Source organism: Coregonus lavaretus (assembly GCF_964263955.1).
Source record: "Coregonus lavaretus genome assembly, chromosome: 16".
Classification (NCBI taxonomy): domain Eukaryota; kingdom Metazoa; phylum Chordata; class Actinopteri; order Salmoniformes; family Salmonidae; genus Coregonus; species Coregonus lavaretus.
In genome coordinates this window covers 47,563,714-47,579,755 of record NC_140003.1, presented here as the reverse complement: position 1 = coordinate 47,579,755, position 16,042 = coordinate 47,563,714, and the positions used below count along the sequence as shown (strand labels likewise).

Sequence of the window (16,042 nt, the reverse complement as noted above, 5' to 3'; positions counted from 1 at the left end):
GGCAACAGAATAGATCATAAACAGTAACAGCAGCGTATGTGATGAGTCAAAAGAGTGAAAAAAGGGTCAATGCAGATAGTCCGGGTAGCTATTGGTTAACTATTTAACTAACTATTTAGCAGTCTTATGACTTGGGGGTAGAAGCTGTTCAGGGTCCTGTTGGTTCCAGACTTGGTGCTCCGGTACCGCTTGCCGCGCGGTAGCAGAGAGAACAGTCTGTGACTTGGGTGGCTGGAGTCTTTGACAATTTTTAGGGCCTTCCTCTGACACCGCCTGGTATAGAGGTCCTGGATGGCAGGAAGCTTGGGCCTTCCTCTGACACCGCCTGGTATAGAGGTCCTGGATGGCAGGAAGCTTGGGCCGTACGCACCACCCTCTGTAGCGCCTTGCGGTCGGATGCCAAGGAAACAACTTGCCTTCAGTACAGATAGCCCGAAAACCTTTAAACTGGTTTGCATATGTATTTTCCTTAAATGCTATATTTAAAGAGTCCCTAGACCACGCTACCATGATACCAGCCCTAAGAGCTCGTTGGGTTTCTCCCCAACCCCCTCACCCACTAAAGTGTGTTTGTGTCAAGGTTGCCAGGTTTTGTGATGATTCCGGGTTGCCAGGTGTTGTGATGATTCTGCTCGAAAAGTCTAACTAACCCTCGCCCTGTTCTATACTGTATGTAATAGTCACCCTGAAGCTAACGTTACTAACTTAACTCTACATTCCTGCATCCTACCTTAAGATATTAAGGAAGCAGACTATCTGTGAAAGGACACTAGATATGGTTGTGTTTTGGTTCCTGAAGGTGTAATCATATAAATCCAAGTGTATGTATACTGAGGGATATGCAGTTTATTTTGAGAAATGTGTCTTATGTTTCTCCTTGTGAAAGACGTTAAGTAACTCAGACCCTTCTGCGGTTGCCATCATTCTATAGTTTTAAAGGTGAGCTTTATGGTTCAAAATATAACTTATTCTTTATTTTTGTATGGTGTCAAGCAATGATCCTGGAAGATATCGAAATAGAAATTGTGGACTCAGAAATGAAAATAATATTATAGAGCAATTGGTGTATCCCCATGACATGCCCCAGTTCAGTGAGACTTCTGGCATCTGGTTTTCCATTGAAACTGACGTGATATCCCAGAGAGATTTTCATCTGACCTGCTGAAATGATGCTGTATATGTGTGAGTGTGTGTGAGTGTGTGTGTGTGTGTGTGAGTATATGTGTGAGTGTGTGTGTGTGTGTGTGTGTTTGTGTGTGTGTGTGTGTGTGTGTGTGTGTGTGTGTGTGTGTGTGTGTGTGTGTGTGTGTGTGTGTGTGTGTGTGTGTGTGTGTGTCGTCTTCATACAGAGTGCTTTTGTCCCTCCTCAGAAGTCCCTCCCACTTTATTGGTGGCCTGTCATCGATGTCACGTTCTCATGTGTGGTGATTGGATAAGACCGTTTTACAGGAGCCATTGTGATTGGTTAGGGACTCGGGAGAGACCGCCCCTGATCAGTCATATTTATTATTATTGTGCGTTTGTCATGTATGTTATGTATTTACAAAGCTGTGACAATGGAGATACATATTATTATATAAACATATTCATATCTGTGTACGTGTGTAAACTTGTCAAGGAGCATGCCAAAATAATTCCATGTGTGTATTCAGTAGCAATCCTCTTTGTTGAACGCGTTAGGGTGAGAAAGACCTTGTTCCTCCTCAAGCTATTGGGGAATAATTATGTTATTTCTTGTTCCTAACTGCTAATAAACTGGAATTAAGACGCTCAATTCGGGTCTCTATTTTTCTTTGCACTGTGGTTCATAGATGTTGTTGTTCCAGTCCATGTGTTCCCTACTATCGTCGTCAAAGTAAAATTTTCTTTCAAAACAGCTTGTGTTTTTATAACCTGTAGTCTTTTGCGACAGACTAGCTTTGTCAGTGTGGCAATTTGGCTCAAAGATTTGGTTCTGGGTTCCAAGATAATATAATCTTATAGACATGTTAAGTCAGGACTTTAAAATCAATCCATCAGGCATTGTAGCTCACCCCACTCATTGTTTTGGTATGTGAAGATAATGATTAATGACAAACTACCGACTCTTTAACTGTACTGGATCAAAGTTCACCTAGGGCAGAGAGAGGAGAGCAAGACATTTCAGCTGATCCACTGTTGTTGTAGGGGGTTTGCAGCGAAGGAGTTGAAGACCGAGAGCAAGAGAGAGAGAGAAGGAGAGAGGGAGAAAGGGAGAGAGAGAGAAGGAGAGAGAGAGAGACAGAGAAGGAGAGAGAGGGAGAGAGAGAGAGAGAGAGAGAGAGAGAGAGAAGAAAAGTGAGTGAGAGAGAGAAAGAAATCTGTATTCATGTGAAGAGTTTTGACAAGAAGACAACAGCAGTATATGATAATGGATGCATGTCAGCATTTTGACCCAGAGCTTCCTGAAGGGACCAGAAGCATCAGCAGAACAGATATCTCAGGTGTGAATCAACATCCATCCTGCCTTATCAACCTGCTGCTGGCGCTACAGGTAAGCCCCTTTGTGAATCAGCTAAGTGGCAAAGCCACTGTTGTAGTTAAGTTGAATATATGTACGCATGACGGGAAGTTGCTTTGGATAAAGATGTGTGCTTTATGGCATAGATTTTAGTATATATTAAATGTGTACTTACTCTTGAAACAGTTCAACCATAAACCAGTACGGAGAAACATGCATTGACCACAGACCACATGCAGGTTGTTGTTTTAATCTCAGTTGTAGCCTACCTACCACTGGCTTTCTCTTGGTGCCTACCTACCACTGGCTTTCTCTTGGTGCCTACCTACCACTGGCTTTCTCTTGGTGCCTACCTACCACTGGCTTTCTCTTGGTGCCTACCTACCACTGGCTTTCTCTTGGTGCCTACCTACCACTGGCTTTCTCTTGGTGCCTACCTACCACTGGCTTTCTCTTGGTGCCTACCTACCACTGGCTTTCTCTTGGTGCCTACCTACCACTGGCTTTTTCTTGGTGCATACCTACCACTGGCTTTCTCTTGGTGCCTACCTACCAAAATGCACCCCCAAAGCATAATGTTTCCACCTCCATGTTTGACGGTGGGGATGGTGTTCTTGGGGTCATAGGCAGCATTCCTCCTCCTCCAAACACGGCGAGTTGAGTTGATGCCAAAGAGCTCGATTTTGGTCTCATCTGACCACAACACGTTCACCCAGTTCTCCTCTGAATCATTCAGATGTTCATTGGCAAACTTCAGACCGGCCTGTTTATGTGCTTTATTGAGCAGGGGGGACCTTGCTGGCGCTGCAGGATTTCAGTCCTTCACGGCGTAGTGTGTTACCAATTGTTTTCTTCAAAAAAGTATTTGATCCCCTGCTGATTTTGTACGTTTGCCCACTGACAAAGACATGATCAGTCTATAATTTGAATGGTAGGTTTATTTGAAGAGTGAGAGACAGAATAACAACAAAAAAATCCAGAAAAACGCTTGTCAGAAATGTTATAAATTGATTTGCATTTTAATGAGGGAAATAAGTATTTGACCCCCTCTCAATCAGAAAGATTTCTGGCTCCCAGGTGTCTTTTATACAGGTAACGAGCTGAGATTAGGAGCACACTCTTAAAGGGAGTGCTCCTAATCTCAGCTTGTTAACTGTATAAAAGACACCTGTCCACAGAAGCAATCAATCAATCAGATTCCAAACTCTCCACCATGGCCAAGACCAAAGAGCTCTCCAAGGATGTCAGGGACAAGATTGTAGACCTACACAAGGCTGGAATGGGCTACAAGACCATCGCCAAGCAGCTTGGTGAGAAGGTGACAACAGTTGGTGCGATTATTCGCAAATGGAAGAAACACAAAATAACTGTCAATCTCCCTCAGCCTGGGGCTCCATGCAAGATCTCACCTCGTGGAGTTGCAATGATCATGAGAACGGTGAGGAATCAGCCCAGAACTACACGGGAGGATCTTGTCAATGATCTCTAGGCAGCTGGGACCATAGTCACCAAGAAAACAATTGGTAACACACTACGCCGTGAAGGACTGAAATCCTGCAGCGCCTGCAAGGTCCCCCTGCTCAAGAAAGCACATATACAGGGCCGTCTGAAGTTTGCCAATGAACATCTGAATGATTCAGAGGAGAACTGGGTGAAAGTGTTGTGGTCAGATGAGACCAAAATCGAGCTCTTTGGCATCAACTCAACTCGCCGTGTTTGGAGGAGGAGGAATGCTGCCTATGACCCCAAGAACACCATCCCCACCGTCAAACATGGAGGTGGAAACATTATGCTTTGGGGGTGTTTTTCTGCTAAGGGGACAGGACAACTTCACCGCATCAAAGGGACGATGGACTTGGCCATGTACCGTCAAATCTTGGGTGAGAACCTCCTTCCCCAGCCAGGGCATTGAAAATGGGTCGTGGATGGGTATTCCAGCATGACAATGACCCAAAACACGGCCAAGGCAACAAAGGAGTGGCTCAAGAAGAAGCACATTAAGGTCCTGGAGTGGCCTAGCCAGTCTCCAGACCTTAATCCCATAGAAAATCTGTGGAGGGAGCTGAAGGTTCGAGTTGCCAAACGTCAGCCTCGAAACCTTAATGAGTTGGAGAAGATCTGCAAAGAGGAGTGGGACAAAATCCCTCCTGAGATGTGTGCAAACCTGGTGGCCAACTACAAGAAACGTCTGACCTCTGTGATTGCCAACAAGGGTTTTGCCACCAAGTACTAAGTCATGTTTTGCAGAGGGGTCAAATACTTATTTCCCTCATTAAAATGCAAATCAATTTATAACATTTTTGATATGCGTTCTTCTTGATTTTTTTGTTCTTATTCTGTCTCTCACTGTTCAAATAAACCTACCATTAAAATTATAGACTGATCATGTCTTTGTCAGTGGGCAAACGTACAAAATCAGCAGGGGATCAAATACTTTTTTCCCTCACTGTATATGTGTGCGTGTGTGTGTGTGTGTGTGTGTGTGTGTGTGTGTGTGTGTGTGTGTGTGTGTGTGTGTGTGTGTTTGAGAGGTGGGTCTTTAGGAGGGGCTGAAAGCTGGTGATGGCTGATATAGACGTTAACATATGATGAGTTTAATTCCAAAACGCTATATATCCATTTTCAGAAATGTTTGTAAATCTCCCTCTGTTCTCTTCCAATGCTGGGCCATATCTAATATCTCCCTCTGTTCTAGTCTAATGCTGGGCCATATCTAATCTCTCCCTCTCTATTCTAATGCTGGGCCATATCTAATATCTCCCTCTGTTCTAGTCTAATGCTGGGCCATATCTAATCTCTCCCTCTCTAGTCTAATGCTGGGCCATATCTAATATCTCCCTCTGTTCTATTCTAATGCTGGGCCATATCTACTCTCTCCCTCTGTTCTAGTCTAATGCTGGGCCATATCTAATCTCTCCCTCTGTTCTAGTCTAATGCTGGGCCATATCTAATCTCTCCCTCTGTTCTAGTCTAATGCTGGGCCATATCTAATATCTCCCTCTGTTCCATTCTAATGCTGGGCCATATCTAATCTCTCCCTCTCTAGTCTAATGCTGGGCCATATCTAATCTCTCGCTCTGTTCTAGTCTAATGCTGGGCCATATCTAATCTCTCCCTCTCTAGTCTAATGCTGGGCCATATCTAATCTCTCCCTCTCTAGTCTAATGCTGGGCCATATCTAATCTCTCCCTCTGTTCTAGTCTAATGCTGGGCTATATCTAATCTCTCTCTGTGTGTTCCTGTGTAGCTCCAGGGTATGACTGTGATGGTGGGCATGGTCCAGCTGGTTCTGGGCGTGACAGGTCTGAGTGGTGTGGTTCTGAGACACTGCGGTCCGCTGGTCATAGCCCCTCTATTGTGTCTACTTGGCTTCTCCATCTACAGAGAGGCTGCTCTGCTCTGCTCAGACCACTGGGCCATCGCTGCATTGTACGTTTCTCTGTGTATCACGCCGTCCGTCCATCCGCCCTTCTGTCTGTCTGTCTGTCTGTCTGTCTGTCTGTCTGTCTGTCTGTCTGTCTGTCTGTCTGTCTGTCTGTCTGTCTGTCTGTCTGTCTGTCTGTCTGTCTGTCTGTCTGTCTGTCTGTCTGTCTGTCTGTCTGTCTGTCTGTCTGTCTGTCTGTCTGTCTGTCTGTCTGTCTGTCTGTCTGTCTGTCTGTCTGTCTGCCTGCCTGCCTGTCTGTCTGTCTGTCTGTCCGTCTCTGTCTGTTTGTTTGTGTGTCTATATGTCTGTCCGTTTGTCCGTCAGTCTGTCCGTCCTCTGTTTTCGCCTTACTTTGTCAAACTCTCTGTATTCACATTTGTCAAATGCATCATGCATTCAGTCATATTTTTGTGAACTTTTATGAATACCTGAACTGTATATTTGGATTGATAGACTATTAGGACTAACGCTGTAATGTTTCTCTGTGTAGGACAGTCATCCTCCTAGTGTTCCTGTCCCAACATCTACACTCCTACATGCTCCCAGCATGCCTCAGCATGCCTCAGCTACCTGTCTGCAGGATGCTCTCTGTGAGTCTCTCCTTATTGGTTGATTGATTGATTGTACCCTTCTGACACACACTTTCAACTTTTGAGAGAATCCCTTTCTTTTATTCCCTTAGCCAGAACATCACTCTTTTATTCCCTTAGCCAGAACATCACTCTTTTCTTCCCTTAGCCAGAACATCACTATTTTATTCCCTTAGCCAGAACATCACTCTTTTATTCCCTTAGCCAGAACATCACTCTTTTATTCCCTTAGCCAGAACATCACTCTTGTATTCCCTTAGCCAGAACATCACTCTTTTCTTCCCTTAGCCAGAACATCACTATTTTATTCCCTTAGCCAGAACATCACTATTTTATTCCCTTAGCCAGAACATCACTATTTTCTTCCCTTAGCCAGAACATCACTCTTTTCTTCCCTTAGCCAGAACATCACTATTTTCTTCCCTTAGCCAGAACATCACTATTTTCTTCCCTTAGCCAGAACATCACAGCACATTACTCTAGATGTGGAACTGACCTCTATATTTCTCCAGGTGCTGCTGCCCCTGCTGAGTGTTTGGGCTCTGTGCGCAGTATTGGAGAGTTTCGGGGGGGTTCATCTGCACTCTGTCTCCGAGCTGCTGCCAGTACTGAAGACGAGCAACACTTCCCTTTCTGTACCTTCATCATCAGATCACACCTCCTTCACTGTGCCGTGGCTCAGCCCCCCTATGGCAGGTCAGCAGAGTTCATTAACACTAACAATGCCTGTGCTATAGTCTCTAGTGACAGTTTATAAAGCTAATAACCAAGAGACTGTCTAGTACATTCAGTCTCCGTCTGTGTCATCAATCAAATATATAAATATTTTGAATGTTATGTTGTGAATATAAATGTATGATCGCTCCATATATACTGTGTGTGTGTGTGTGTGTGTGTGTGTGTGTGTGTGTGTGTGTGTGTGTCTGTGTCTGTGTCTGTGTCTGTGTCTGTGTCTGTGTCTGTGTCTGTGTGTCTGTGTCTGTGTCTGTGTCTGTGTCTGTGTCTGTGTCTGTGTCTGTGTCTGTGTCTGTGTCTGTGTCTGTGTCTGTGTCTGTGCAGCAGAGACAGGGCTCCCCCTGCTGTCAGTTCGAGGCATGGCGGCCGGTGTCGTTGCGGCCCTCTCCTCCTCTGTCAGTTCAGTAGGGATGTACCTGCTAACGGCCCGGCTCCTCGGGGCCCCTCCACCCCCCGCTGCAGCCTGTAACAGGGGCCTGGGGGCCCAGGGGCTGGGTAGTGTGGTCGCTGGCCTGATGGGGGCGCCATTGGGGCTCAGCTGCAGTGTCCCCAACGCCTGTACTCTGGGACTCAGCCAGGTACCGATGATGGTGTAATGTCAACATCATTTAGAAGCCTTCTCTTTAGCCCTTAGGGTCAGATTTCCAGACACAGCTCAAGACTAGTCCTTGACTAGCTGCTTAATTTGGATCCGGAAAACAAGTATCTGAGACCAGGGCCCATATTCACGAAGCGTCTCAGAATAGGAGTGCTGGTCTACGATCAGGTCCCCGCCTCTTATTCAATATGGTTTAAAAGTCAAAACTGATCCTAGATCAACAGTCCTATTCTGAGACACGTTGTGAGTGCTGATTTCCCACTCTGCATACAGTGTTTATGTTTGACCCCTGCTCCTCTCTCTCCTTCTAGTCTGGGTCCAGGCAGAAAGTGTCTATGTTTTGACTCTGTCCCCTGCTCTAGTCTGGGTCCAGGTGGACAGTATGTTTTGACTCTGTCCCCTGCTCCAGTCTGGGTCCAGGTGGACAGTATGTTTTGACTCTGTCCCCTGCTCCAGTCTGGGTCCAGGTGGACAGTATGTTTTGACTCTGTCCCCTGCTCCAGTCTGGGTCCAGGTGGACAGTATGTTTTGACTCTGTCCCCTGCTCCAGTCTGGGTCCAGGTGGACAGTATGTTTTGACTCTGTCCCCTGCTCCAGTCTGGGTCCAGGTGGACAGTATGTTTTGACTCTGTCCCCTGCTCCAGTCTGGGTCCAGGTGGACAGTATGTTTTGACTCTGTCCCCTGCTCCAGTCTGGGTCCAGGTGGACAGTATGTTTTGACTCTGTCCCCTGCTCCAGTCTGGGTCCAGGTGGACAGTATGTTTTGACTATTTCCCCAGCTCCAGTCTGGGTCCAGGTGGACAGTATGTTTTGACTCTTTCCCCTGCTCCAGTCTGGGTCCAGGTGGACAGTATGTTTTGACTCTGTCCCCTGCTCCAGTCTGGGTCCAGGTGGACAGTATGTTTTGACTCTGTCCCCTGCTACAGTCTGGGTCCAGGTGGACAGTATGTTTTGACTCTGTCCCCTGCTCCAGTCTGGGTCCAGGTGGACAGTATGTTTTGACTCTTTCCCCTGCTCCAGTCTGGGTCCAGGTGGACAGTATGTTTTGACTCTGTTCCCTGCTCCAGTCTGGGTCCAGGTGGACAGTGCAACTGACAGCCATCTTGGGGCTGGCCCTAGGAGTGTCGCCTCGACTGACACAGCTCATCACCTCTGTTCCCTTGGCCATCTACGGTTAGTTTCATTATCCGTCCTCTGTCTGTCTTCGTCCTGCGTGTCTGTCTGCAAGTCTGCCTGTTCTTTTTCTGTTGAGTGACTCTTTCTCAATTTGTCTTTTGTCGATTCCTCACATCCTCTCTCCTCACCTTGGAAGATAAGGTCTGACGTTCCTCTCCTCTTATCCTTATTGAGGAAGAACGCGAGGAGAGAGGACATGACGATAGATTAACTGATAAAAGATTATCCATTTCTCCTTCTCTCTCTCCATTCCTGTTCAGGTGCTATTCTCAGTGTAACCTACACTATTGCCGTGGCTACAGGTGTGAGGTACTTCCAGTTCACACACATCGACTCTGGACGTAACATCTTCAACATCGGCTTGGCAGTCTTCATGTCTCTAGTGCTGCCTCACTGGTTCCGCATGCAGACCAGCTTTATTGACACTGGTAATTTCTCTAAAATATCAGCCTGATCCCAGATCTGTTTGTGCCGTATAGTCAACTCCAAGCAGACTTTAGACCAGGCTACTCTGACATCAGCCTGGATGCCAGGATGCCAGTCTGGATGCCAGACTGTTTCTGCTCTCTTGCCAACTCCTTGTGGAACTGTCATGCCAAAGATGACTTGCTCGGCTTGACAGTGACGTCAACCGAATGGAAAGCACAAGCAGATTCAGGACCAGGCTACTCTGGCCTTACACAGCCAGTCAAAAGGGAGCAATGTGGCTAAATGCGTGTCTTGCCCATATCCTAATCGTGTGTGTATACCTGTGCAGGTATGGTCAGTGTTGATGTCCTTCTCCAGTCTCTTCTGACCTCGCCTGTACTCCTGGTGGGCATCCTGGCTTTCCTATTGGACAATACAGTATCAGGTAAAGCACATTGTACTATCTATTTCCACATTATAAAAGTTGTTGATGAAATAAGCATAGTAATATAATAACTAGAACATGTATTCCCATTCCAGTCAATGTGGACCGTTCTAGTCATTATTTATATGGCTATAAGTAATTATTTAAAGTGCACTAAAATATCAGATGCATGATTCATCAACTCATATAGCACCTGATCATGATTCATCAACTCATATAGCACCTGATCATGATTCATCAACTCATATAGCACCTGATCATGATTCATCAACTCATATAGCACCCGATCATGATTCATTAACTCATATAGCACCTGATCATGATTCATCAACTCATATAGCACCTGATCATGATTCATTAACTCATATAGCACCTGATCATGATTCATCAACTCATATAGCACCTGATCACAAATTATGGCGCCGGAGGGGATGGCTGCCGTTTTATGGACTCTTAACCAACCATGCTATTTTTTCACATTGTTTGTAACTTATTTTGTACATAATGTTGCTGCTATCGTCTCTTATGACCGAAAAGAGCTTCTGGACATCAGAACAGCTATTACTCACCTTGAACTGGACGAATAATTGTTATTTAATGAGTTGGACGAGATGGATTTGCTCCAGACCCCCGACAGGGCCCTCATCCCCGTCATTCGCAGTAGAAAGAAAAGGAGATATCGTGGAAGGAGATCGGGGTGCTTGGTAAGGAGCTGGCGACGAGTGGCTAATCTGCCTTTGCCATCGACAATCTATTGCCAATTTACAATCGCTTGATAATAAAGTGGACGAACTACAGGCATGGTTATAAGGTTATCCTGCCAACGGGACATTCAAAACTGTAATATCTAATGTGTCACCGAGTCGTGGCTGAACGAAGACATGAATAACATACAGCTGGCTGGTTAAACACTGTATCAGGGCTCCTGAGTGGCGCAGTGGTCTAAGGCACTGCATCGCAGTGATAGCTGTGCCACTAGAGATCCTGGTTCGAATCCAGGCTCTGTCGCAGCCGGCCGTGACCGGGAGACTCATGGGCGGCGCACAATTGGCCCAGCGTCGTCCAGGGTAGGGGAGGGAATGGCCGGCAGGGATGTAGCTCAGTTGATAGAGCATGGCGTTTGCAACGCCAGGGTTGTGGGTTCGTTTCCCACGGGGGGCCAGTATAAAAAAATATGTATTCACTAACTGTAAGTCGCTCTGGATAAGAGCGTCTGCTAAATGACTAAAATGTAAATGTAAATAGAACAGCAGCCTCTGGTAAGACAAGGGGTGGCGGTCTATGTATATTTGTAAACAACAGCTGGTGCACGATATCTAAGGAAGTCTCTAGGTTTTGCTCGCCTGAGGTAGTGTATCTCATGATAAGCTGTAGACCACACTATCTACAGAGAGAGTTTTAATCTGTATTCTTCGTAGCGGTCTATTTACCACCACAAACCGATGCTGGCACTAAGACCACACTTAATGAGCTGTATAAGGCCACAAGCAAACAGGAAAACGCTCATCCAGAGGCGGTGCTCCTAGTGGCCGGGGACTTTAATGCAGGGAAACTTAAATACGTTTTACCTAATTTCTATCAGCGTGTTAAATGTGCAACCAGAGGGAAAAAAAACTCTAGACCACCTTTACTCCACACACAGAGACGCATACAAAGCTCTCCCTCGCCCTCCATTTGGCAAATCTGACCATAAATCTGTCCTCCTGATTCCTGCTTACAAGCAAAAACTAAAGCAGGAAGCACCAGTGACTCGGTCAATATAAAAGTGGTCAGATGAAGCAGGTGCTAAGCTACAGAACTGTTTTGCTAGCACAGACTGGAACATGTTCCGGGATTCTTCCGATGGCATTGAGGAGTACACCACATCAGTCACTGGCTTCATCAATAAGTGCATCGATGACGTCGTCCCCACAGTGACTGTACGAGGCAAGTAACACTGAAACATGCATGAGGGCACCAGCTGTTCCGGATGACTATGTGATCACACTCTCCGTAGCCAATATGAGTAAGACCTTTAAACAGGTCAACATTCACAAGGCCGTAGGGCCAGATGGATTACCAGGACGTGTACTCAGATCATGCGCTGACCAACTGGCAAGTGTCTTCACTGACATTTTCAACCTCTCCCTGTCTGAGTCTGTAATACCAACATGTTTCAAGCAGACCACCATAGTCCCTGTGCCGAAGAACACGAAGGTAACCTGCCTAAATGACTACCGACCCGTAGCACTCACGTCTGTAGCCATGAAGTGCTTTGAAAGGCTGGTCATGGCTCACATCAACACCATTATCCCAGAAACCCTAGACCCACTCCAATTTGCATATAGCCCCAACAGATCCACAGATGATGCAATCTCTATTGCGCTCCACACTGCCCTTTCACACCTGGACAAAAGGAACACCTATGTGAGAATGCTATTAATTGACTACAGCTCAGCGTTCAACACCATAGTGCCCTCAAAGCTCATCACTAAGCTAAGGACCCTGGGACTAAACACCTCCCTCTGCAACTGGATCCTGGACTTCCTGACGGGCCGCCCCCAGGTGGTAAGGGTAGGTAACAACACATCTGCCACGCTGATCCTCAACACGGGGGCCCCTCAGGGGTGTGTGCTTAGTCCCCTCCTGTACTCCCTGTTCACTCATAACTGCTCACCGACAACGACGAGACAGCCTATACGGAGGAGGTCAGAGACCTGGCCGTGTGGTGCCAGGACAACAACCTCTCCCTCAACGTGATCAAGACAAAGGAGATGATTGTGGACTACAGGAAAAAGAAGAACACCGAGCACGCCCCAATTCTCATCGACGGGGCTGTAGTGGAGCAGGTTGAGAGCTTCAAGTTCCTTGGTGTCCACTTCACCAACAAACTATCATGGTCCAAACACACCAAGACAGTCGTGAAGAGGGCACGACAAAGCCTATTCCCGCTCAGGAGACTGAAAAGATTTGGCATGGGTCCTCAGATCCTCAAAAGGTTATACAGCTGCACCATCGAGAGCATCCTGACTGGTTGCATCACTGCCTGGTATGGCAACTGCTCGGCCTCCGACCGCAAGGCACTACAGAGGGTAGTGCGTAAGGCCCAGTACATCACTGGGGCCAAGCTCTCTGCCATCCAGGACCTCTATACAAGGCGGTGTCAGAGGAAGGCCCTAAAAATTGTCAAAGACTCCAGCCACCCTAGTCATAGACTGTTTTCTCTGCTACCGCACAGCAAGCGGTACCGGAACGCCAAGTCTAGGTCCAAGAGGCTTCTAAACAGCTTCTACCCCCAAGCCATAAGACTCCTGAACATCTAATCAAATGGCTACCCGGATTATTTGCATTGCCCCCCCACCCCTCTTTTACGCTGCTGCTACTCTCTGTTTATTATTTATGCATAGTCACTTTAACTCTACCTACATGTACATATTACCCCAATTACCTCGACTAACCGGTGCCCCAGCACATTGACTCGGTACCGGTACCCCCCTGTTTATAGCCTCGCTATTGTTATTTTACTGCTGCTCTTTAATTATTTGTTACTTTTATTTTGTATTATTTTAAATTGTATTTTCATTATATATATATATATATATATATATATATATATATATATATATATATATTTATTTATTTTTCTTTTATTCTTTCTTAAAACTGCATTGTTGGTTAAAGGCTTGCAAGTAAGCATTTCACTGTAAGGTCTACACCTGTTGTATTCGGCGCATGTGACAAATACAATTTCATTTGATTTGATCATGATTCATTAACTCATATAGCACCTGATCATGATTCATTAACTCATATAGCACCTGATCATGATTCATTAACTCATATAGCACCTGATCATGATTCATCAACTCATATAGCACCTGATCATGATTCATTAACTCATATAGCACCTTATCATGATTCATTAACTCATATAGCACCTGATCATGATTCATTAATGATATTTTGGGAACAAACACTAGGCCTCAGTGTAATAACATCTATGTCTATGTTCTTCTCTCAGGGTCTCCATCAGAGAGGGGACTTGACTCAGCTGAGATGCAGAAGAGAGGATGCGCATCAGTCAACAGCGACCCAGGGCATCACCAGGAAGTATCACCAGGAAGTATCACCAGGAAGTATCACCAGGAAGTGGCGTTAGTTTATGAGTCCCCTTACCTCCTGAGAAGACTGTGGCGCTTACCTGGATTCAGGGCGGCCCCTTTCTCTGCCTGTAGGATCGCAGATGATGGAGACATACTTTAGGGTCATATTGGAGTATAGTAGGTCACATTTTACAGTTTAAAGTTGTGTGGTATTGATACAATTGTGGCTGGGGCATGATAATATATACTGTATGGTAAAGGACGGTGGACAATAGGCATAATATGGTATTAGCCAATGACGTATACAAACGTATAATAATGTATATGACATACTGTATATGAAATGTAATGTATGTCTACATAGTTAGTGACCTGAACAGAGTTTGCTTGTATGATAGTGGGTTTGTATTGATGGAGCATTGGCATAGCTGTAGGAAAAATGTATGATAGTGGGTTTGTATTGGTGGAGCATTGGCATAGCTGTAGGAAGATGTTTTGAGTTGGGGGTGCCCTTTATAAAAAAATAATTGCATGAATCTATAATGGCATTTGCGTATTGGCAACCAGCTGAGCAGACATGTTTTTAGCATTTCCACACATGGGGAACACGTTTTTGCAGGGTATTAATACTTTTTTTTAGATTTTTAATAAACGCTATTTCATGCAATTCTACGTCATTTACACAATAGAAGATATTGTAATATATTTTTAAACCACACACATGACTGACATGAGTGGCTACTCTGACTGACAACTGAGACAAAAACAATCTGGACTTGAACGCAAACAATAGTCCAGGCCACTGAAGAGACACAGATTGTACTAATATATATATATATATATATATATATATATATATATATATATATATATATATATATATATATATATATATATATATATTAATACCCTGCAAAAACGTGTTCCCCATGTGTGGAAATCCTAAATCCATGTCTGCTCAACTGGTATAATCTTTCAATTGATCAAAGGGTTCCGCAGCTTCTCCAGCACCCTTGCTATGAACATTATTTTCGGACAAATAAATCATTCCGGACACAGTGAAGGGGATTTGGCAGATGGCAGTTTGTAGTGACAGGCTCATGTCATTTGTGTACTGAATTAGGATTTCTCAAAGGGCTCGAATATTCAATTTGGATAACAAAAAGCTAGAGTCCACGCTCATCAGGAAAATACGAATTAGTAAATTATTGAATTATCTCCTGAGTGGCGCAGTGGTCTAAGGCACTGAATCGCAGTGCTAGCTGTGCCACTAGAGGTCCTGGTTCGAATCCAGGCTCTGTCGCAGCCGGCCGCGACCAGGAGACCCATGGGGCGGCGCACAATTGGCCCAGCGTCGTCCAGGTTAGGGGAGGGAATTGCCGGCAGGGATGTAGTTCAGTTGGTAGAGCATGGCGTAGTTCAGTTGGTAGAGCATGGTTTGATTCCCGCGGGGGGCCAGTATGAAAAATAAAATAAAATAATGTGTGCACTCACTAACTGTAAGTCGCTCTGGATAAGAGCGTCTGCTAAATGACTAAAATGTAAAAAAAAGTAAAGAATTGTGAAAATGCATTTCAGTAATTTAAAAAATAGATATTTAAATAGTTTCTCATTACATATTTCAGCACAAAGAAAACAATGCCTTTCATGTAGATAATATTAATCCACAATTTAACTGTGAAACAAAAAAGTTAGGCCAAACGAACACATGAAGACATGACTACAGATAAACCTGGACAGATTGCTAGACATAGACAGAACAATACAGACTTACTGACAGACATGAGCTTTCAAACACCTGTACAGACCAATATGTACTGTGCTAGCCAGGTAAACATCTATTCCTCATGAAAATCATGAACCCTTTTAGTGAAGTTTTGATTAGAACACAGAACTCCTGGAATGCTCCTGGAATGCTCCTGGAATGCTCCTGAAGACCTCCCCCCTCTCCCCATGCTCTTACCTGAGTGTGACTGCTTTCATAATAAGGCACTGTCTATTCCTGTTTGCCTCATGTTTGTGTGCAGTGTGTGTATGTGTGTGTGTATGCAGTGTGTATGTGTGTGTGTATGTGTGTGTATGCAGTGTGTGTGTGTGTGTGTGTA

General features: G+C 45.2%; 1 protein-coding gene across 1 annotated transcript; it reads left to right on the top strand.

The window, feature by feature from the left end:
• The first annotated feature begins 2,155 nt into the window (after positions 1–2,155).
• Positions 2,156–14,779, top strand: LOC311143667 (solute carrier family 23 member 3-like). The gene is made up of 9 exons (XM_084179538.1): positions 2,156–2,512; positions 5,727–5,908; positions 6,394–6,493; positions 7,006–7,189; positions 7,553–7,806; positions 8,894–8,999; positions 9,263–9,430; positions 9,760–9,855; positions 13,856–14,779. Exons 1-9 carry the CDS (start codon positions 2,384–2,386, stop codon positions 14,095–14,097), a joined length of 1,461 nt encoding a protein of 486 aa, XP_084035664.1. The 5' UTR covers positions 2,156–2,383; the 3' UTR covers positions 14,098–14,779.
• The last annotated feature ends 1,263 nt before the right edge of the window (positions 14,780–16,042 follow it).